The sequence below is a fragment of the Lepidochelys kempii genome, chromosome 2 (genome assembly GCF_965140265.1).
Source record: "Lepidochelys kempii isolate rLepKem1 chromosome 2, rLepKem1.hap2, whole genome shotgun sequence".
NCBI classification, from domain to species: Eukaryota; Metazoa; Chordata; order Testudines; family Cheloniidae; genus Lepidochelys; species Lepidochelys kempii.
Window position 1 is genome coordinate 106371132 of NC_133257.1, and position 23035 is coordinate 106394166.

The 23035-nt window shown below is 44.4% G+C and overlaps 1 protein-coding gene across 6 annotated transcripts in view; it reads left to right on the forward strand.

Moving 5' to 3' along the window:
- DCDC2 (doublecortin domain containing 2) overlaps positions 1-23035 on the forward strand; it is a 242081-nt gene that overhangs the window by 16590 nt on the left and 202456 nt on the right. For all 6 annotated transcript variants that reach the window (XM_073331884.1, XM_073331883.1, XM_073331885.1 and 3 more), the window contains exons 3-4: positions 127-481; positions 8774-8825. In XM_073331884.1, the coding sequence (XP_073187985.1) occupies positions 127-481; positions 8774-8825 (407 nt within the window). The remainder of the gene's footprint in view (positions 1-126; positions 482-8773; positions 8826-23035) is intronic.

Genomic DNA, 23035 nt, shown 5'->3' on the forward strand with positions numbered 1-23035 from the left:
AGAGAGGGATTCGCCTATTGGAGGTGGTTCTTGGTGCAGGTATTGTGTGCATGTGTGTACACAGTTCATGCATCACAGGTATTTGACAGTGTGTGTGAGAGAGGAACATTCTTGTTGAATAAACAGGTGCAGACAGTGCCCGGAGGGCAGCACTGACTGTCTGGCCACAGCAGAGAGAGGAGGTGAACATGAGTAGCCCCACCGCGAAGCCGACCTGCCTGTCACAGCCGATGGTGAAGAGTGTGCTGGTATATCGCAATGGTGACCCGTTCTTCCCGGGGCACCGGGTAGTCGTCCATGAGAAGAAGGTGTCCAACTTCGAGGTCTTCCTGAAAGAGGTGACAGGTGGGGTGAAGGCGCCTTTTGGGGCTGTGCGTAGCATCTACACCCCCCGGGGCGGACATCGCGTCCGTCAGCTGGAGGAGCTCCAGAGCGGAGAGCAGTACGTGGCTGGTGGCAGGGAGGCCTTCAAGAAACTCAAGTGAGTGGTGAATGAAAAAAATAATTACAAAATGTAATAAAACATTCTCATTGAACCTTTATTATTTGTATTGTGGCAGCGCCGTGGAGCCCCAGTTAGGGACTAGGCTCCTACTGTGCCAGGCATTGTACAAATACAGAACAGAAAGACTGTCCCTGCCCCAAAGAGTTTAAAATCTAAGTAAATGTGACAGAGGAAATTTAATGCAGCTTTGTGTAGTGGGGAGAGGGTTCCCTCTTTAAGGCTTAACATAGAATTAGCATTCTAGTATCTCTGCTTGGCACTTTACAAAAATAAAAGAAACAGTCCGTAACACCAAGAGATACACCATCCTTGCAGCATAATGTATTATTTTCACTGCATGGTAACTGTCTGCATTTGGGATGAACATTTGGTGCTCAGTAATATTTGGGGAAGCCGCACTGGAAGAATACAGTGCAGAAGTGTGTATGATAAAGTTGGATGAGCCTTGCAGATTAGACCTTCCAAACAATTTTGTTTCTTGATTGTTTTTTTAAATGTTTAAAATATTCTGTTCATTCCAGGTAGGTACATGGCTCTCTATATAACCATAGTAGCTGAGTATCTCCTGTTATTTAAAAGATGACAGTGTTTTTGCTCTCTCCCTGCCCTACCCTGCCCTGCCACCAAAAAGCATGCTTAGCGTTGTTGTTTTTTTTTGTTAACAAATGGTTGTGAGAATGTTGTGGGAAAGCCTTGGCGAAGTGGTGGGCTTAGGGTTAGTGCTTGTTCTATTTCTTCTGACAGTGAGTTCCATACTTTTGGGCCTTTTAACAGAGACAACACGTAACTGTTGATAGTTGGGGAGCCCCCCACAATTTAAAGGTTCTGTATGAACCCTGTCAGAAGAGATGACATGGGGGGTGAGGGTGGGGGCGCAAGCCGCATGGCCTTACAGTCACTCGCTGCGCCGCCTTCAGTGTATCCCTCCCCCACCTTCAGCAGGTAGCTCAGGCTGTCCGGAGTGGGCTGAGCCCCTGTGCCCTGTCTGCGCCCCTCAGCTCCTGCAGCTAGAGGCATGTGTAGGAGGCCACTCTACCAGGCTGCTGCTGCTGTCTGTGTGGAAGGGCAGGCCATGGCAGGAGTCACCTCCAGCCCAGGATGGCATCACTGGGCACTGGCAGGGAAGGGAAGGAGCCAGGCTGCACTGGACACCCCTTACCGCTCTCTCCCTGGGCTGGGGTTTGGTGTCACCTCCTCCTCCTCCCCTCTGCCAGATCCCAACCACCCCTGCAGGTTCCTGAGGGCCCCACAATACACAATGCCTCCTTCACCCCCTCCTGCCTGCACTGCAGCCAGGGTACAGGAAGCGGCTGGCTTATATCGGTGGCCAGCAGCAGTCTGGAGGTGTTAGCTGCCTTTGGTGCTGAGCGAGTGGGAAGGGACAGGAACTGCTGCCAGTCGCAGTGGGGAGGAGCAGGGAAGGGATGAGCTCTGCAGAGACATGGGCCGGGGCAGCTCCTGGGCAAGTAGGGTGACCAGATAGCAAGTGTGAAGTATTGGAATGGGGGTAATAGGAGCCTACATAAGATATCCCCTTGAGTATCAGAACTGTCGCTATAAAATTGGAGCACCTGGTCACCTTATGGGCACGGCAAAGGGAATGAGGGAAGCAGCCCTCACTAGATGGTTCTGACATTCTGGTGTGAATCCTAGCAGAAATCTGTGGGGGTGGGGGAGCACGTGAACAACCGGGACCGAGAAAGGAATTGTGCTTTCAATAATTGCAGAATTATATATTTAAGGTTAAGTGGCTATTTCCCATCTTTAGAGCTTGAACTTCAAACCCCCAAACCCTGTTTAGACCCCATAACTTACTCCTGACGGAATTCTGCACCAAAACAAATAAAATTTCTGCACACAATATTTTAAAATTTGGCAAATTTTATTTGTCAATAAATAAATGTGGAGGCTCCAGCATGGCAGTGGGGAGCACAGGCCACTAGCTGAACGGAAATGGGAGATCGCTCTGCAGCCCTCCACCTCTGGACATTGACTCGGTGGTGAGGCTGCACCTGACCCTGACACAGTGCTAGAGCCAGGCCTGCCCCAGAAATACCCCAGGGCCCTGTCCCTCCATGCAAGGCACACCAGGTATGGGCAGCCCAGCAGAATCCAAGTGTGGAGGAGCTTAGTGTGGGGAGATCCAGGTGTGGGGGGAGAGGGTTCTGGGTGGACAATCTGAGTGCAGGCAGCTCAGTGGGGAGGATATGGATGCACAGGGGTGTGTTGGGGGGTTCTGGGTGTGGGGGGAATGGAGCTCTGCAGGGGAAGTCAAGGTGCTGGGGGAATGGGGCTTGGTAGGGTGGGGGTCTAGGTGGTTTGCCAGGGTGGTCCAGGTGCAGGGGGGTGTGGGGCTCATTGAGGTTTGGGTTTGAGCGTAAGGGGCTCAGTGAGGGTAGCCTGGGTGGAGGGGTGGATGTCTGGATGAGGGGTGGGGGTTTGGTGGTGGGGAGGGGTCTGAGTGCAGGGAAGGCTCCAGATGCAGGGGGTAAGGCTCAGCAAGCGGAGGTTCAGGTGTGGGGGACTCAGTGGGATGGTTCTGGGTGTGGAGGGGGGTGAGGCTCGGGACTGGGGTTTGGGTATGGGAGGGGGGGTCTTAATGGGGGTTGGGCAGAGGGAGGGGCAGCTCCCTGTACAGAGACTCCCTCCTCCCACAGCTGAGGAGCAATGGGGCCAGGAAGCTGGGCGTATGTGCGGTGCTTCTTGCAGCTGGGGGAGGTTTCCAAGGGTGGATCTGACCTGGACCAGGTCACTTCTTGCAGGAGAAGAGGCAGTCCTGTCCTCCACCCCCAGCCCAGCTGGGACTAGAGCTGAGCCTGACACAGGGTAGGAGCCACTGGTCTGGGCATCCCCTGTGGTGATCTACCTCTCTGACGGCTCCTCTGAGTGCGCAAAACAACACGCCCATGCTGCTGGGGAGAGGAGCATGACCACTTTTGCAGCTTCCTTTTGCTTCCCTGTTGGAAGTAATTTTTTTGTGGGGAAGCAAAGAAATCTGTGGGAGACATGAATTCTGCGCACACGCAGTAGTGCAGAATTCCCGCATTAGTATGCCATCTTCATGTCTGTCTCTTCTGACAATATACATTCTTTTTTAAAATGGTGCAATAGATATAGATTGGGATTTTCAAAAGCACTCAGCATTGGCCTAATCTTGCTTCTGGTGACATCAATGGGAATTTTACCACTATCTTCATTGAAAGCAGGATTAGGCCATTGCTGAGCACTTTTGAAAAATCCCACTCTACTGTAAAGCCACTGTCCAAGAAGAGGAAAAGTTGCCAATTATATAAAATTGCTTTTCTAAACATACCAGACCTGATCCTCTACTGCCTTCCAGCTTGTGTAGTCATTTTCAACTGTGCTAAATGAAGGTATGCTGTGTGTGTACGTGTGTATAGAGCTTGATCTTATGGCTTGTCCACACAGAGACTAATGGTGAGTGGCAAGCTGGGGTGTAAAGCCATTGCGCTGTAGCCTACTGCACACTAATTAGATGCATGTGTGACGTTGCATTCTATATGATTTTATGAAAATATCCTAATGAGTGTGAATATAATGTAACTGGAATATGCTTCATGCAAAAGATCTCTTGTATGAAGCGGGTATGTGCGGTAAGGTATCATTGCAAAGCTTATAATCTATGGAGTGTGGTCATCCTATTTGTATGTATGTATCATTCTTGTATCTGAAACTAGAAATATGAAGTATAACTCTGAGGGCCTATTGTAATTATGCAAAATGTGGGCCATTAATGGTGGTTTGGAATCTTGATGGCTCCCATCAACCAGGACAATTGACTGTGGATGGCTCTGCTTGCAGGCCTTCCTGTGAGTCAGGCTGGGAGGAATGAAGGGTTGGGGGGGTCTCACAGGACATGTGACCATGTCACCTGGTACTGAAATCCATCTTTAACCTGGTGCTTTTCCATTTAGAAGGAGGAGTGGGAACCCAGAGAGGGACAAAGGATTCCCACCCTGTGCAACAGATATATAAGGGGGTGGAGTAGAACAAAGGGGGCTGCAGTCATGAGAAATCCCCTAGCTACCACCTGAGCTGGAACAAGGGCTGTACTAGGGGAAAGAATTGTGTCCAGACTAGGAAGGCATCAGGCAGTGATAGAAGCTTATAGAAACATCTCTGAGGGTGAGATTTTGTCGGTATTCAGTTTTCTTACTGTATTAGGCTTAGACTTGCGTGTTTTATTTTATTTTGCTTGGTAATTCACTTTGTTCTGTCTGTTGTTACTTGGAACCACTTAAATCCTACTTTTTGTATTTAATAAAATAACTTTTTACTTATTAATTAACCCAGAGTATGTATTAATACCTGGGGGAGGGGGGGCAAACAGCTGTGCATATCTCACTATCAGTGTTATGGGGGTGAACAATTTATGAGTTTATCCTGTATAAGCTTTATACCGGGTAAAATGGATTTATTTGGGGTTTGGACCCCATTGGGAGCTGGGCGTTGGAGACAGGAACACTTCTCAAGTTGTTTTCAGTTAAGCCTGCAGTTTGTGGGACGTAGTTCAGACCTGGGTCTGTGTTTGTAGCAGGCTAGCGTGTCTGGCTCGAACCAGGCAGGGCACTGAAGTCCCAAGCTGCCAGGGAAAACGGGCTTAGAAGTAGTCTCAGCACATCAGGTGGCAAGTCCCAAGGGGGTGTCTGTGATCCGACCCGTCACAGTGTGCACCCACTAAAAGTTCTGTACTGCGGTAGCAGGAGTTACACAGCAACTTAGTGCATGGCTGATTAGTGCGCTATGGATTCTGTGCACTACCTTGCCATGTGGACAAGCCTTTAGTGCTTTGGCGATTTGTTCTCGGCCTTTGACACTTTTTCTTGTGAGGTATCTATTCCTTCTGACACCTTTGTCCTTTTTAGCCTTGTAAGTTTTAGGTTGCCACCCCACTCAGTAAGCCCTGGCATCTTTATACCTGGAGAAGCCTCAGTAGTTTATTTTGAGGCGTGGGCACTTTACTTTGGAACCTTACCCTTGTCTTGCAGAGTCTGTGCATTTTCATCTCTGGTGTTTCAGTGCTTTGCCTTGGTGTTGGACGTGTTGCCTTGAAGCCTTGTTGTATCTTGATACTCCAGCACTCTGAATACTTCAGTTCAATCCTCTAGAGCCTTAGTGCTTTGGCACCATTATTTCCAGTGCCAATGGGAGATGTGTATCAAACTCTGCTCATCTACCAATACATTTGTGACTGCTTTCAAGAAAATCTGTTGGGGAGACCCTGTACTGAACTCAGCTCACTTGCAGATGCACGTGGAACTCCCAGCAGAAAATGCCACTGGGCAGACCCTGCACTGAGTGCTGATTGCCTGCTGATACGTGTGTGGCTTCCAACTGAAAGTGCTAATGGGGAAAACCCTGTATTGAGCACTGACCAGCTGCCAATGAATCTGATGCTCCTGGCAAAGACAGCTTAAAGGAGACACTTGAACTCCAGCCATCTGCCAGTTCATCTTTAACTTCTGCAGGAAGTGCCAAAATGAAGCACTGTGTTGAGATACAACTACCCACTGCAGCATCCTGGGCTCCAGCACATGCACCATTGCAAGTTCCTGCACAGAGTTCCAGCCAAAATCTCTGTGCATTCTCAGCTCCTGGTGCCTGGCACACATGGGAGACCTATATTTTTCTTAGTTTTTCAGTGTATAACTATGAGGGCAGAGTTAAGTTAGTTTGGGTGCTTTGTTCAAGGAGTCCAACTCCAAGTTCCTAAGCATGAGGGTTTGTTTTTTTTAACTCTAATTTTCTTGAAAGGCAATATGCAGTCAAACAACCATGTGTACTCCAGTCCAAACATCACCTTATCAAAGTTTTTTTGGATGGGAATATAGGTTTTAATTTGGGCTGTCAATTAATGGCAGCTAACGTACGTGATTAACTCAAAAAAATTAATCGCAATTAAAAAATAATCATGATTAATCTCACTTTTAACAATAGAATACCAATTGAAATTTAGTAAGTATTTTTGGATGTTTTTCTACATTTTCAATATTGATTTCAATTACAACACAGAATACAAAGTGCACAATGCTCACTTTTTATTATTAGTTTTGATTACAAATATGTGCACTGTAAAAATGATAAACAAAAGAAATAGTATTTTTCGATTCACCTCATACAAGTACTGAAGTGCAATCTCTTTATCGTGAAAGCGTAACTTACAAATGCAGATTTTTTTTAGTTACATAACTGCACTCAAAAACAAAACAGTGTAAAACTTGAGCCTACAAGTTCACTCAGTCCCACTTCTTATTCTGCCAGCCGCTAAGACAAACAAGTTTGTTTACGTTGACTGGAAATAATGCTGCCTGCTTCTTATTTACAGTGTCACCTGAAAGTGAGAACAGGCATTCACATGGCAGTTTTGTAGCTGATGTTGCAAGGTATTTACTTGCCAGATATGCTAAACATTCATATGCCCCTTCCATGATTCGGCCACCATTCCAGAGGACATGCTTCCATGCTGATGATGCTCGCTAAAAAAATAATGCATCAATTAAATTTGTGACTGTACTCCTTGGGGGGAGAATTGTATGTCTTCTGCTCTGTTTTACTCACATTCTGCCATGTATTTCATGTTATAGCAGTCTCGGGTGATGACCCAGCGCATGTTTGTTTTAAGAACACTTTCACAGCAGATTTGACAAAATGCAAAGAAGGTACCTATGTGAGATTGCTAAAAATAGCTACAGCACTCGACCCAAGGTTTAAGAATCTGAAATTCCGTCCAAAATCTGAGAGGGATGAGGTGTGGAGCATTCTTTCAGAAGTCTTAAAAGAGCAACACTCTGATGTGGACTCTACAGAACCCAAACCACCAAAAAAAACCAACCAAAAAATCAACCTTCTGCTGGTGGCATCTGACTCAGTTGATGAAAATGAAAATGCATTAGTCCGCACTGCTTTGGATCATTATCAGGCAGAACTCATCATCAGCATGGACGCATGTCCTCTGGAATGGTGGTTGAAGCATGAAGGGACATATGAATGTTTAGTGCATGTGGGATGTAAATATCTTGCAATGCCAGCTACAACAGTGCCATGCGAATGCCTGTTCTCACTTTCAGGTGAGATTGTAAACAAGAACCGGGCAGCATTATCTCCTGCAAATTGTAACCAATCTTGTTTTGACTGAGTGATTGGCTGGCCAAGAAGTAGGACTGAGTGGACTTGTAGGCTCTAAAGTTTTACATTGTTTTATTTTTGAATGCAGTTTTTTTGTACATAATTCTACATTTGTAAGTTCAACTTTCATGATAAAGAGATTGCACTACAGTACTTGTATGTGGTGAATTGAAAAATATATTTTTTGTTTTTTACAGTGCAAATATTTGTAATCAAAAATATATATAAAGTGAGCACTGTACACTTTGTATTCTGTATTGTAATTGAAATTAATATATTTGAAAATATAATAAACATCCAAAAATATTTAAAATAAATGGTATTCTATTGTTGAACAGCGCAATTAATCTCTATTAATTTTTTTAATCGCTTGACAGCCCTAGTTTTAATGTACTGTAGACTGTGTGAATGGAGGCATGTTGTTCTTACAAGTGAAAAGCTGTGAAGGGAAGCTGGTTCTGTCACATGAATGCAAGCGCCAATAGATAAAATTTTCCAAAGTGACTAACCATTGAAAGTCAAAGGGGCTTACACTCCTAAGTGATTTAAGTGCTTTTGAAAATGGGATTTTGGTTCCTAAGTAACTTAAGTGATTTTGAAAATGATTAGTTAAAGGGGAATGGAGGAAGGTTTCAGATTTATCATACAGCTACTACTAGAGGCTGATCAGAAAGATGGAGTGCTTGAGCAGGGGCCAGAGTTAGCACCATGATAGGAATCCTAGCACAACACCTATACATCTAATCTATTTGCTGGCCCTCATCACAATAGTATCTTAGCCTCTTCCTAAGACCTGGATTAGTGAGGGGCTGTGCTTTTTACCAGGGCTGGGCCCCCGACTCTAGCTGGTGACTCCTCCTCTGTCTTTTGTATCGGTCTCTGAGTTGTAGGCATCTGGTAAAGTTTTTTATTAGAAACCTGAATTAAGGGCATTTTATGCTTCTCAGTGCTGCAAGTAGTCAGTTTGTTTCAGTATAACACTTTGGTTATAATTATAGAAGTGAAAACTCCCTACGTCTTATTTTACTCATGCTAATTTAATTAAATGTAAGAAAAAAATATTTTTTGTTGAGATTAAATGCTGCTATAAGTAACCTATACCATTCTTTTCTCTTCCCCCAGCTATTTGGACATAGGAGATGCAAAGAAAAAGCCTGCAGAAGTCAATAATGAGGTAATGAGACTCAACTATTTAAAAAAAGTCCAACATTAATACTAGTGTCATCTCTCCATTTCTTATTGAAAATTTTGGTTTGTGTTTTGGTATCTCATGTTCAGAAATGATCAAAACCAAGTTCTTCAACGTTATGAAGATGCTACTGAGGTTACCGTTAGCCCCATCCACACTTTCCACGTTTTAATTCTTGACTGTGATGAACTGGTTGTCTTCCTTTCAGCTCTGACAGCTGGCAGGTCTAGCAATAAAGCGCAAACATTTTATTGCTATCATCGTTAGATCTGATTAGAAAATGAAGCTCTTTGCTGTGGAAAATTTTGATGAAAATGAAAAAAAGTTTTTGTTGAAAAAAAATCAAAGTTTTCCATGTTCTGGCTGACAAATTTTAGAATACTTGAAATATTATGTGAAAGCAAACAGTTTATTTTAAAAAATGTAATGTAGTCAAAAATCCAACTCTCTATCCAAAGATAGCTTGATGGAAAATTTTCAGCCAGCCCCAACCATAGCCTCCAAGCTCATCTGTACCTTTTGAACAGTGACAATATAGTATCAAGTGGGGCAGGATATTCAGTCTTTACCACTTCCAGTATTGTGCAGAACCTAGTGTGTTCTGCAATGGTATGCTCCTGTGGGACGAAAGTCCATGTCATTCGGATATAAAAAAAATAGTTATTTCCATATCTCAGCGATGTTTCTTTTCACACCTCCTAGCTGATGAAGAGCATCAATCCCAAGAACTATCCTTCCAGAAGTATAAAGCCCTCTTAGCAGTGCAAATAGGGGTTTAATGTATGTAACCTGGGGTAACAGACACTTAATAATGGGAGATCCTCAAAGTTGAGCAGGATTTGCACCCGATAGACATTTGGTGTGATGCTGTGATATTTTTTCATTATCCAAAGAATGTAAAATGTGACACATTCAGTTTGCTAAAAAACTATTTTAAATGTTGTATGTGAAAAATATGTGAGTCTTTTACCTATTATTACTACAAGTAACATCTAGGAGTACTATGCATGGAATATTGTTTCAGTTTACTTACATTGCACATTGAGCAGTCATTTATAGGAAAGTATTTTCACTATCTCCCTGTATAGTCAGTTAGTTCTTTTTCCCTGTTATTTGTTTAGTCTTAATATAACGGAGTGGCACCCACCTCTTATGAGCCCCCTTTCTGGTTGGATGTGTCTGCAGTCTTTAAACAGTCCTGGCCCATATCACCAGGGAAGCAATGGTTTCACCCTCTTGGTCTCTTCAGGCCCCAGCTCTCCAGCTGGGCCTCTTAACTGTTCAGTTCCTCTTCTGGAGGTTTATTGCTGTCCGATTGTAGGCCACTTTCCCAGTGTCCTATATGGGGGAGGGACCTGGGCCCACCCACTACTCCAGGTTCTGGCCTGGGACCCTAAGAATAGCAGCCACATGCTGCCATGTCCCTTTAATGAAACTACTTCAGTTCCCTGGACCACTTCCCTGCAGCCCCAGTCTTCACCAATGTGTCACCCTTTCCATAGGGCTGAAGTCTTATATTCAGTTCCAGCAGCCTGCCAGGAGCTCCTTCTTGCTCCCCTGGTCACTGCCAGCACTGAGCTGTCCATGGTGCTGCAGTTCCCTTTGGCCAGCCAGGAGCCCCAGCTGAACTCCTCTGGCTCTAGCAAGGAACTGACTCTGGGCTGTACTGCAGCTCCTTTTATACTAGCCTGCAACCTTCTGATTGGCTAGGCCTTCACAGTCTCTCTAGGCCACTCAGAGGACTTAGCTCTACAGCTCCTTTCCTGGGGTGGGTGTGGCAGGACCCTGAGGGTCCCTGGGCTTAGTCCACCCCGTCACAGCAAAAGGAAGAGAGAAGCATTTTTTAAAATAAAAAAAAAATTAAATTATATACTGACTTGACCTATGCCTAGGGCTTATATTGTGTCCCTGAGGTGCACATATAACTCTCAGTAACTTTGCACAAGAAAGAAGTTGCCGCAGTGCAAACATGGACTGTGCAAGCTTTCCCACACCATTTGTCAATGAAGTCTGTTCCTGACCTGCAATATCTTTATTATTCCAGTGCAGGGTCTCTTCTGAGCAAAGTTTGTGAATCTGGCTGAAATTAGGTGACTTGTTTGTGGTTTGTTAAGGTGGACAAATGGAAACTAAAGTGAAGCCATCATACTGATTCTCAGTTGCGATCCAAGTCAGAATGTAAAATTCTTCTTAAAGGGTAAAAGGCTTGTGCATTTACGCACTGGTGCACTTGTCTTAACGTCCATCTTGCACACACAACACAATGGTGCAGAGTAATGTGAGCTGAAATGATTGTTTTTCAAATCAGTTAAGCATCTGTATGAAGCCATATTTATATTGGGGCACTGCAAGGAGCAAAGAAGAAAGCTCACATCTTAAGGGTGAGCTTTGCATTGCTGAATCAGAGAAAGTAATTTGAAATTTTCTCTGTAAATACATTTTTACTGTGATGTACGACTCCTGTTAATTATTGAAAGCATTGCATGCCCAATTCCCATTGTATGTCACTGAAAAGGTGCCTAAAGGTTAGGCTATGTATACACTACAGCTTAAGTCAGTATAACTTACTCATAGGTGTGAATAAGCCACCCCCCTGAGTGACATAAGTTATACCGTCCTAAGCGCTGGTGTGGACAGTGCTATATCAGTAGTAGAGCTTCTCCTGCCGACTCAGCTACCAGCCGCTTGTGGGGGCTGGAGTAATTAAATTGATGAGAGAGCAGCACTACAGTGGTGCAGCTGCAAGCGTTGTAGTGTAGCCATAGCCAGTGTGTAGATGGCCCTTGGCCATGGAATACACTACTACTGGATAGTGGGATGATTACAAGTTTCTCTACTCTTAATGCTGGTGCAAGTTACACCCCCTTGAAGCAGGGCTTTTCCCAGTAGTGGAGTAGTGTAACAGCCTTTGCAGACTGGAACCAGGTGAGTAGGAAGCTCAAAAAAAGGAGGAGCATTGGGTTCATTTTAGGGCATATTCTGGTGTGATGTAATACTTACTCCTGTATCTGGGGTGAAATCCTGACTTCATTGAAGTCAATGGCAAAACTCCCACTGACTTCAGTGGGGCCAGGATTTGACATCTAGTGCCTAGAAGCAAAGGTGCTGTGTGCATTAGAGATTAAGATAGATATAGAAACTGGTGAAGCAGCACTATATCCTCACTGATATAATTATTCTTTACATTCTGTTACAGGTTTGAGAGGAAAAGCCTTTACTGATTCATCTTGGAGTTTGTTTCATTTCCTTGTTATGTTAAAATGCCTATACCCAGTAGTCACATGTCTCTGATATAAGCCTTAGAGGTCAGTGTGGGACTGTAGGGCTCTCCAGAAAATGAGAATTCTGCTTTGCAAAAAACAAACAAACAAAAAACACTAAAGGTTTTGGAATTTGGTTTCATTCTCTTGGTCTCTCTTTAGTTTTGACCAGAAATTCCATCATGGACCCGAGAAACCTTCCAGACAAAAAGTTTTGTTTTCCTGACCAGCTCTAATAGGCTGTCCATATCTCAATTTGCATTTTACTTGCACTTTGAATTGTGTTTGTAATATTCAGATTATTTAATGCGGGAATAGCTGGCTGTATAATTCTGTGTAATTAATGTATTTGAGTATAGGAGTCTAAAAATAAAATGAGACCAAATCATCTGTAAATGTTCATCCAGGGATAGGAAGAGCAGCTACATGGCACCAGCTGTTTTTAATGCATTAACATTTCATTTCAGAAAATCTCCTTTCAAAGGGTTACTGCCAAGAACTTTCATCTCTAGATTTATTTATGTAAAATAGCTTTTTGATTAAACAAGTCCTGTTTTACTTTTTGCTAATACACCACTTCATTGTTATGAAATTAATAATAAACCATACATTTTGGGAGTAGATAGGGGACCTAAAACCAATATCTTGTTTTTATTCTCCCTGTTTTCCATGCATTTTTATTCCTAGCACTACGTGGGAATTTTTGATGCTATTCCACAAAGATGCTTTGGTATGATAAGGCATTAATTTAAATAGAATTTCATAAATAAAACCTTCCTAGTTTGTTTCATTTTAAAAAATCAATATTTGCATAAGGGAAAGGGACAAAATTGGTAAGGAAAGATATTTATGGCTCATCTCCTGGAAATGCACTGATCAGAGCCTACCTTTTCAGTTTTCTGAGAGCTTAAGAAAAAAAGAAGAGGAAGCTATTTTATACTGTGTTTGATTAATTAATTAATTAATTTTATTCCACTAGAGCACCCTCCAGATCAGGGCTTCCTAGTCCTAGATGTTGACGAAGGAGCTTACTGGTGGCTTCACAAACAGCTCCTGGCTACCATCAGGGTAAGGGAAGCTTTTTTTCTAAAGACAACGGACACTGCCTTGCCTCTTCTTGTTGTGCTGAGGAGGGTGAGAAACGTCTGCCCTCCCCATCAGTTCCACCTCTTCCAAAGCCTTCTTAGAAAGAAGATGGAACTGCTCCGGGCACCCTCATCCCTCAACACAAAAGCAACGCAAGAGCGGCCATACTGGGTCTGACCAGTGGTCCATGTAGCCAGTATCCTGCCTGCTACAGTGGGCAGTACCAAAGCTTCAGGGGAAGTGTACAGAACAGGGCAGCTGCAGAGCTCCAAGCCTGTCTTCTCTTCCTGGCTTCTGGCAGTCAACGGTTTAGGGTAGCCCCTGAGCATTGGGTTGCATCCCAGACCATCTTGGCTAATAGCCAAGGATGTATCCTCCATGAATTTATTTAATTCTTTTTTGAACCCAGTTTTACTTTTGGCCATCACAGCATACCATGGTAATGAGTCTCACAGGTTAATGCACTTCCTCTTGTTTACTTTGTATTAAACCTGCTGCCTATTAATTTCATTGAGTGATCCTTGGTTTTAGTATTGTGTGAAACAAAAAATAACACTTCTCTATTCATTTTTTCCATACCAGTCATGATTTTATAGACCACTATGATATCTCCCCCCGCCTGCAGTTGTCCCTTTTCTAAACTGAACAGCCCTAATCTTTTTTGTCTCTCCTCATATGGAAGCTGATCTATATTTTGGATCATCTTTGTTGTCTTCCTCCTACCCTTTTCCAGTTCCACTATATCCTTTTTGATATGGGGCGACTAGAAGTGGACACAGTATTCAAAGTGTGGGTGCATCCTGGATTTATATAGTGGAATTATGATATTTTCTGTCTTATTTTCTATCCCTTTCCTAATAGTTCCTAACATTCTGTTAGCCTTTTTGATCTCTGCTGTGTATTGAGTGGAAGTTTTGAGAGAACTATCCAAGGTGACGCCAAGATCTCTTTCTTGAGTGGTCACAGCTAATTTAGAATACATCATTATATATGTGTAGTTAGGATTATTTTTTCTAATGTTCATTACTTTGCACTTATCAGTGTTGAATTTCACCTGCCATTTTGTTGCCCAGTCACCCACTTTTGTGAGACCCCTGTGTAACTCTTTGCAGTCAGCCTTGAGCCATGTCTACACTACCACTTATGTCAGCAAAACTTGTTGCTCATGGGTGTGAAAAAACACCCTCCTGAGTGACGTAAATTACGCCAGCATAAGTAGTAGTGTGCCCAGCGCTATGTCAGCAGGAGCATGCTCATTGGGGGTGGCTGATGGGGCTTTCTCTTTAGAACTAAAGTCAGTTTTTTAAAATAGACCAGAAACATGACATGTTGTATCCTTGCAGTGACAAGGCTACTTCTAGAACTGGTCGAAATTTTCCAATTGATGAACTTTGTTGATGAAAATTTGGTGAAAACGATGGGGTAAAAAAGTTTTTATGTGTATCAGGATTCCTATTCATGCACTCTTCTTCTCCTCCCCCACCATTTTCTCATTTATCCCGATAGATAAATAACAGGACATCTGCCATATCCCAGCATTGTGGTAGCTCCTCTGTGCTTAAGGTTGAAGCTAGCTTCCTGTCAAAAATCAAGTTTTCAAAATCCCTTAATTTCCCTAGCAACAAGGCAGACCCTCAGAATAGTCACATGGAGGTTTTCCTGGGAAGTTGGGGCGGGGGGGAAGTGTGAAGAACAGTTTTATGGCATCAGATTCTCAACTATGCACAGTATTAGCTAGACTCAGTAGTGGAGGTGAAGGAGAATGCAAAGGAGCCAGCTGCGGCTCCCTGATCCTGGGGCAAATTGTATGCCAGCCTCAGGGCTGCTGTAAATTACAGTGGCAGGCCCCTTATGGGCTTTTATTCCAACACAGACAAAGTATACCTTCATTCCTGTTAGTGCAGTACTGATGGGGAAAATACTGTAGTGTAAAAACATTTTACCCTGACTCAAGCTACAACCTTGATGCAACCTATTTCCCACCTCTCTTTCTGTCCTCCAGTTCTTTTGGCAGCAGAATTCATTTTGAAGGAATACGTTCCTTTTGTAGTTAAAATGACCTACAATACAGGTGTATCTCAAATGAGGTGTTTAACTGTCTAATCTGGAGGGAAGGTGGGTCAACATAGTTACCAAATGATTATTATGAATAAAGCCTAATTGTTTGTAATGAACAAACAAGGCAATAATCAAGTGATCCATTCCCATCCCTGTCATCCCATCTCAGCTTCTGATAGAGGCTTAGGGACACCCAGAGCATGGGGTTGCATCCCTAATCACCTTGGCTAATAGCCACTGATGGACCTAAACTCCGTGAACATATCTAATTCTTTTTTTAACCCAGTTATACTTTTGGCCTTCATAACATCCTTAGGCAATTAATTCCACAGGTTGACTGTGTGTTATGCGAAGAAGTGTTTCCTTATGTTTGTTTTAAACCTGCTGCCTATTAATTTCATTGGGTGACCCCTGGTTCTTTTTTTATGTGAAGGGATAAATAACACTTCCCTGTTCACTTTCTTCACACCATTTATGCTTTTATAAACTTCTGTCATATTCCCCCTTAGTCATCTCTTTTCTTAGCTAAACGGTCCCCGTAGTTTTAATCTCTCCTCATATGGAAGCTGTTCCATACCCCTAATCATTTTTGTTGCCTTTCTTTGTACCTTTTTAAATTATGATATATCATTTTTGAGATGAGGTGACAAGAACTGCACGCAGTATTTGCAACTCCCATATATGACAGTTTCTTTTAAGCTTTATTTGATTCTGAAAAATATACTCAATTGAAAAAGAAAAGATATTTTATGGAGGACAGAGATTTGAACATACTGAACTAAACATCATGTTACTGTGAAAACAGAGAGTCACAAGCCCTTATTTGAATGAGAGTATGTACTATAATATTAAAGAACCAGTTTGCCATTACTGAGAAGTGCAAATTAAGATGATAAGTGTTCATATGGAATGACATCTATTCTCCAGAGTTTCTAGGTGGTCCTGTATTAAGGCCATTGCTGATCATATTATTATATTTGTCCTTAAAAGCTAATAATTTTTTTTCTAAACAGCAACAACCTTCAATTGTCTTATCCACTGATCAGTTTTTGACATGGATTTCATGGCAAGCTGTGAGACTGTTTATTGTTATCATTATTTGTATTATAATATCTTTTTGTTGTGTGTATTTTAAAAAGGCATTTACAGGAACATAAGAAAATTGCATGTCATTATATACTGGTGCATAGAGAGGGAGAGGTACACAAACTCATAGTGTAGGGTTTGCAAAAAGAAAAGGAGTACTTGTGGCACCTTAGAGACTGACCAATTTATTTGAGCATATGCTTTCGTGAGCTACAGCTCACTTCATCCACAGTATGCATCCGATGAAGTAGCTGTAGCTCACGAAAGCTTATGCTCAAATAAATTGGTTAGTCTCTAAGGTGCCACAAGTACTCCTTTTCTTTTTGCAAATACAGACTAACACGGCTGTTACTCTGAAACCTGTCATAGTGTAGGGTTTGTGTATGGTGTAGGTAGATGTGTAGTAGGTTGGGGAAGAATCTTTCTGCCCAGGTATTATTATGTGGGTGGATGGATGGGCATGTCCTGTCTGGGTGAGGTAATGTGGTTTTAATTCTGGGCTGTTACCATTTGTCCTTGTCTCTTATATGTTATAAGTGGAATACTGGCTAGAGCCCAGTGATCTTCAGACAGTCCCGAGGACTTTCAGATTCCATCTGGGATTTATTTCATCCCGTTAATTTCTTGTATTTCATAGACTCATAGATTTTAAGGCCAGAAAGGACCATGTAGTCTGACCTCCTGCACATCACAGACCATAGAACCTCACCCGCTCACACCTGTGATAGGCCCATAACCTCTGGCTGAGTTACTGAAAGTCCTCAGATCTTGATTTAAAGACTTCAAGTTACAGAGAATCCACCATTTACTCTAGTTCAAACTGGCAAGTGACCTGTGCCCCATGCTGCACAGCTCAGTTGTAGGTTCTAGTTTTGTCAGCCATAGTGTAATGATGCATTCTCTTTCAGTAGCTCTTAATATTTTTGTCAAGGTTCCTCCCCCACTCTGAACTCTAGGGTACAGATGTGGGGACCTGCATGAAAAACCTCCTAAGCTTATCTTTACCAGCTTAGGTCAAAACTTCCCCAAGGTACAAAATATTGCCCCCGTTATCCTTGGACTGGCCGCTACCACCACCAAACTAATACTGGTTACTGGGGAAGAGCTGTTTGGACGCGTCCTTCCCCCCAAAATACTTCCCAAAACCTTGCACCCCACTTCCTGGACAAGGTTTGGTAAAAAGCCTCACCAATTTGCCTAGGTGACTACAGACCCAGACCCTTGGATCTTAAGAACAATGAACAATCCTCCCAACACTTGCACTCCCCCTTTCCTGGGAAATGTTGGATAAAAAGCCTCACCAATTTGCATAGGTGACCACAGACCCAAACCCTTGGATCTGAAAACAATGAAAAAGCATTCAGTGTTTTACAAGAAGACTTTTAATAAAAAATAGAAGTAAATAGAAATAAAGAAATCCCCCTTGTAAAATCAGGATGGTAGATATCTTACAGGGTAATTAGATTAAAAAAACATAGAGAACCCCTCTAGGCAAAACCTTAAGTTACAAAAAAGATACACAGACAGAAATAGTTATTCTATCCAGCACAATTCTTTTCTCAGCCATTTAAAGAAATCATAATCTAACACATACCTAGCTAGATTACTTACTAAAAGTTCTAAGACTCCATTCCTGTTCTGTCCCCGGCCAAGACGACTACAGACAGACACAGACCCTTTGTTTCTCTCCCTCCTCCCAGCTTTTGAAAGTATCTTGTCTCCTCATTGGTCATTTTGGTCAGGTGCCAGCGAGGTTACCTTTAGTTTCTTAACCCTTTACAGGTGAGAGGAGCTTTCCCCTGGCCAGGAGGGATTTCAAAGGGGTTTACCCTTCCCTTTATATTTATGACACGCCCCCCAAATCTCAGCTAGGGTGAAACACTGGCTGGGATTTCTTCCTGGAGCTCTAGGAAAACAGAGTTAAAAAGACACATGCATCTCTAAATATACTACCAAGTACATAAAGACTAACAATATTTTCCACATCTCAAGGATGATTTTAACCAGTTGATTCTGGGAAACTTTCACGGGAGAGTGCATCAGCCACTTTGTTAGAAGCTCCTGAGATGTGTTGGATGTCGAAATCAAAATCTTGGAGAGCTAAACTCCACCGAAGAAGTTTTTTGTTAGTTTCTTTGACGGTGTGAAGCCACTTTAGTGCAGCATGGTCGGTTTGCAGGTGGAAACGCCGTCCCCAAACATATGGGCGTAGCTTTTCCAGAGCGTAGACAATGGCATAACATTCTTTTTCAGTGACTGACCAGTTGCTTTCCCTCTCAGACAGTTTTTTGCTGAGAAACACTACAGGGTGGAATTCTTGATCAGGTCCTTTCTGCATTAAAACTGCTCCCACACCACGCTCGGATGCATCTGTGGTTACTAGGAACGGTTTGTCAAAGTCTGGGGCCCTTAGTACAGGGTCAGACATGAGTGTCGCTTTAAGCTTGTTAAAGGCCTTCTGACACTTTCCGGTCCACTGAACAGCATTTGGCTGTTTCTTTTTGGTTAGGTCTGTCAGTGGGGCAGCGATTTGGCTGTAGTGCGGTACAAATCGTCTGTAATAACCGGCCAAGCCTAAGAAGGATTGAACCTGTTTCTTTGACTTTGGGACAGGCCACTTTTGGATAGCATCCACTTTGGCCTGTAGGGGGCTGATAGTTCCTTGACCCACCTGGTGTCCAAGGTAAGTCACTCTGTTTAGGCCTATTTGACACTTCTTAGCCTTAACAGTTAGTCCTGCCTCCCTTATGCGCTCAAGGACTTTTTGTAGATGTTCCAGGTGGTCTGCCCAGGAATCCGAAAATATGGCCACATCGTCAAGGTAGGCGACTGCATATTCTCCTAATCCCGCTAGGAGACCACCTACAAGTCTTTGGAAAGTGGCGGGTGCATTTCGCAGCCCGAAAGGGAGTACATTAAATTCATACAGCCCGAGATGTGTGATGAAGGCTGACCTTTCCTTGGCAGATTCATCTAGCGGTACCTGCCAGTACCCCTTGGTTAAGTCCAAGGTAGAGATGAACTGGGCCCGTCCCAGTTTCTCTAATAGTTCATCAGTGCGTGGCATTGGGTAGTTGTCTGGGCGAGTTACAGCATTTAGCTTACGGTAGTCCACGCAAAAACGTATTTCCCCATCTGGTTTGGGAACTAGAACCACTGGAGATGCCCATGCACTTTCAGAGGGGCGGATTACACCCATCTGTAACATATCCTGGATCTCCCGTTCTATAGCAGTTTTAGCTTGAGGAGACACCCGGTAAGGTTGGACCCTAATTGGGTGAGCATTACCTGTGTCAATGGAGTGGTATGCCCGTTCAGTCAGTCCTGGGGTGGCTGAGAACGTTGGCGCGTAGCTAGTGCACAGCTCCTGGATCTGCTGTCGCTGCATACGCCCAAGGGTCATGGAGAGGTTCACCTCTTCCACACCACCAGCACATTTCCCTTCGTAATAGACACCTTCAGGCCACTCAGCGTCGTCTCCTCCCTGGGCTGTAAACTGACAAACCTTTAATTCTCTGGAATAAAAGGGCTTTAGAGAATTAATATGATACACCTTAGGCTTTCGGTTGGAGGTGGGGAATGCTATGAGATAATTAACAGCTCCCAGGCGCTCCTGGACCACGAATGGCCCTTCCCACGATGCTTCCATTTTATGGGCCTGGAGCGCCTTTAAGACCATGACCTGGTCTCCTACTTTGAAGGAACGCTCTCTGGCATGTTTATCATACCAGGCTTTTTGCTCTTTTTGAGCATCCTGTAAGTTTTCTCTAGCAAGGGCTAAAGAGGTTCGGAGGGTGTTTTGTAGGTTGGTTACAAAGTCCAGAATGTTAGTTCCTGGAGAAGGTATAAATCCCTCCCATTGCTGCTTCACCAACTGCAATGGCCCCTTAACCTCACGGCCATATACAAGTTCAAATGGGGAAAACCCTAAACTGGGATGTGGTACAGCTCTGTAGGCAAAGAGCAACTGCTGCAATACTAGGTCCCAATCATTGGAGTGCTCATTTACGAATTTACGTATCATGGCCCCCAAAGTTCCATTAAACTTCTCCACCATGCCATTTGTTTGATGATGGTAAGGAGTGGCAACCAAGTGATTTACCCCATGAGCTTCCCAAAGGTTTTTCATAGTTCCTGCCAGGAAATTAGTCCCTGCATCTGTGAGGATGTCGGAGGGCCAACCTACCCTGGCAAAAATGTCTGCTAGTGCCTGGCACACACTTTTAGCCCTGGTGTTGCTTAGAGCTACTGCTTCCGGCCATCGGGTGGCAAAATCCATGAAAGTCAGTATGTACTGCTTTCCTCTGGGTGTCTTTTTCGGGAAAGGACCCAGAATATCCACAGCTACTCGCTGAAATGGAACTTCAATGATGGGGAGTGGCTGGAGAGGGGCTTTGACCTGGTCTTGGGGTTTTCCCACTCTTTGGCACACCTCACAAGACTGGACATAGGTAGAAACATCCTTGCCCATTCCCTCCCAGTGGAATGACCCCCCCAAACGGTCTTTGGTCCTGTTCACCCCAGCATGGCCACTAGGGTGATCATGGGCTAAGCTCAAGAGCTTGGCCCGGTATTTAGTTGGAACTACCAACTGTCTCTGAGGATGCCAGTCTTCCTGGTGTCCCCCAGAAAGAGTTTCCTTGTATAAAAGTCCTCTTTCTACAACAAACCTGGATCGATTAGAAGAGCTGAGAGGCGGTGGGTTGCTCCGTGCCGCCGTCCACGCTCTCTGGAGGCTTTCATCTGCTTCCTGTTCGGTCTGGAACTGTTCCCTTGATGCTGGAGACATCAGTTCCTCATTGGATTGGGGACATAGGCTTGGTCCCTCTGGAAGCGATATAGGGGATGGAGCTGTTTCTGTTGACTGTGAACCGCTCTCCGCTGGTGCACTATGTTGGGATTCAGGCTCCGGCTGAGCCTCTTGTGTAGGGTTATCGGCTGCTGCCAGTTCAGGTTCGGTGGGGCCCTCTGGTGTTGAGGTTGCAAGTACTGGATTCAGTGCTGGCACGGGGTCTGGTGTTGGTTGTTTGGCTGGTTCCGGTTCTGGGACTGGTTCCGTCTAGGTCTCTGGGACTGGATCCACTACTGCTGTTGCAGACATTGGCCTGGGGTCCGGGTCCATCACCTCTGACCGGGCCCTGATAGAAGTTTCCGGAACAGAGCTAGGCCTCACGGCTTGTTTAGCCTGGCTGCGGGTGACCGTTCCCACCCTCTTGGCTTGCTTCACGTGATTGGCCAAGTCTTCCCCCAACAGCATGGGGATGGGATAATCATCATAGACTGCAAAAGTCCACATTCCTGACCAGCCCTTGTACTGGATAGGCAACTTGGCTGTAGGCAAATTGAAAGAGTTGGACTTGAAGGGTTGAATCGTCACTTGGATCTCTGGGTTGATTAAATTGGGGTCCACTAAGGAAGCATGGATAGCTGACACTTGTGCTCCGGTGTCCCTCCACGCGGTGACCTTCTTCCCGCCCACACTCACAGTTTCCCTCCGCTCCAAGGGTATCTGGGAGGTATCTGGGCCTGTGGACCTCTGGTGTGATTCCGGTGCAATGAACTGTAATCTGTTGGGGTTCTTGGGGCAGTTGGCCTTTACATGCCCCAGCTTGTTACATTTAAAACATCGTCCAGCTGACGGGTCACTGGGGCGAGGTGGGTTGCTGGAGAACAGGGTAGTGGGACGATAAGGGGTCTGGAGGGTTCTTTGGGAGGTAGGTGGGGCTTTGGGCGGCCCCCGGTAATAGGGTGTGGTCTGGGGTGGTCTCTTCTGGTCTCCGCTCCAACTGCGACCAGTTTTCTTCTTCTCTGCCACCTCCACCCATCTGGCTCCAATCTCTCCTGCCTCGATTACAGTTTTGGGTTTCCCATCTAGGATGTATCTTTCTATTTCCTCAGGAACACCCTCTAAGAATTGTTCCATTTGCATTAGGAAGGGCAAATTTACTGGAGATTCAACACTTGCTCCTGATATCCAGGCATCCCAATGTTTCACAATGTGGTAGGCATGTCGGGTAAATGACATGTCTGGTTTCCACCTTAGGGCTCGGAACCTCCGACGAGACTGCTCGGGTGTTATCCCCATTCTGACTCTCGCCTTGGATTTAAACAGTTCATACTTGTTCATATGTTCTTTAGGCATTTCAGCTGCCACCTCAGCTAAGGGTCCACTGAGCTGCGGCCTCAGCTCTACCATGTATTGGTCAGTAGAGATGTTGTACCCAAGGCAGGCCCTTTCGAAGTTTTCTAAGAAGGCCTCAGTATCATCACCTGCCTTGTAGGTGGGGAACTTTCTGGGATGGGAAGTGGTACCTGGAGAAGGATTGCTAGGGTTTGTTGGTATATTCTGCTGGGCCTTTATCCTCTCCATCTCCTCCACATGCTTCCTTGCCTCCATTTCCCTCTTGTGGGCAGCCTCCTGTACCTCCTTCTCCAGCCGCATGAGTTCTATTTGTCTTTCATGTTCCCTTTGTTTTTCCTCAGCCTGAAATTTGGCTAATTCCAGCTGTAGTCGAGCCGAGGATTTGGCCATTCTACCCTCTCTGTTTTTAACTAACTTTACACCCGAGGTTTAGAAATAAACAAAACTTGGCTGTAAAATTTTGCTGTGCTGGAATAGAATACCTATTCTCTGATAGTGATTGTCAGCCTACAGAAAAAGACAATTCCCTTGTCTCTGCTCTGGGCCCAAATTAAAGCAAAAAA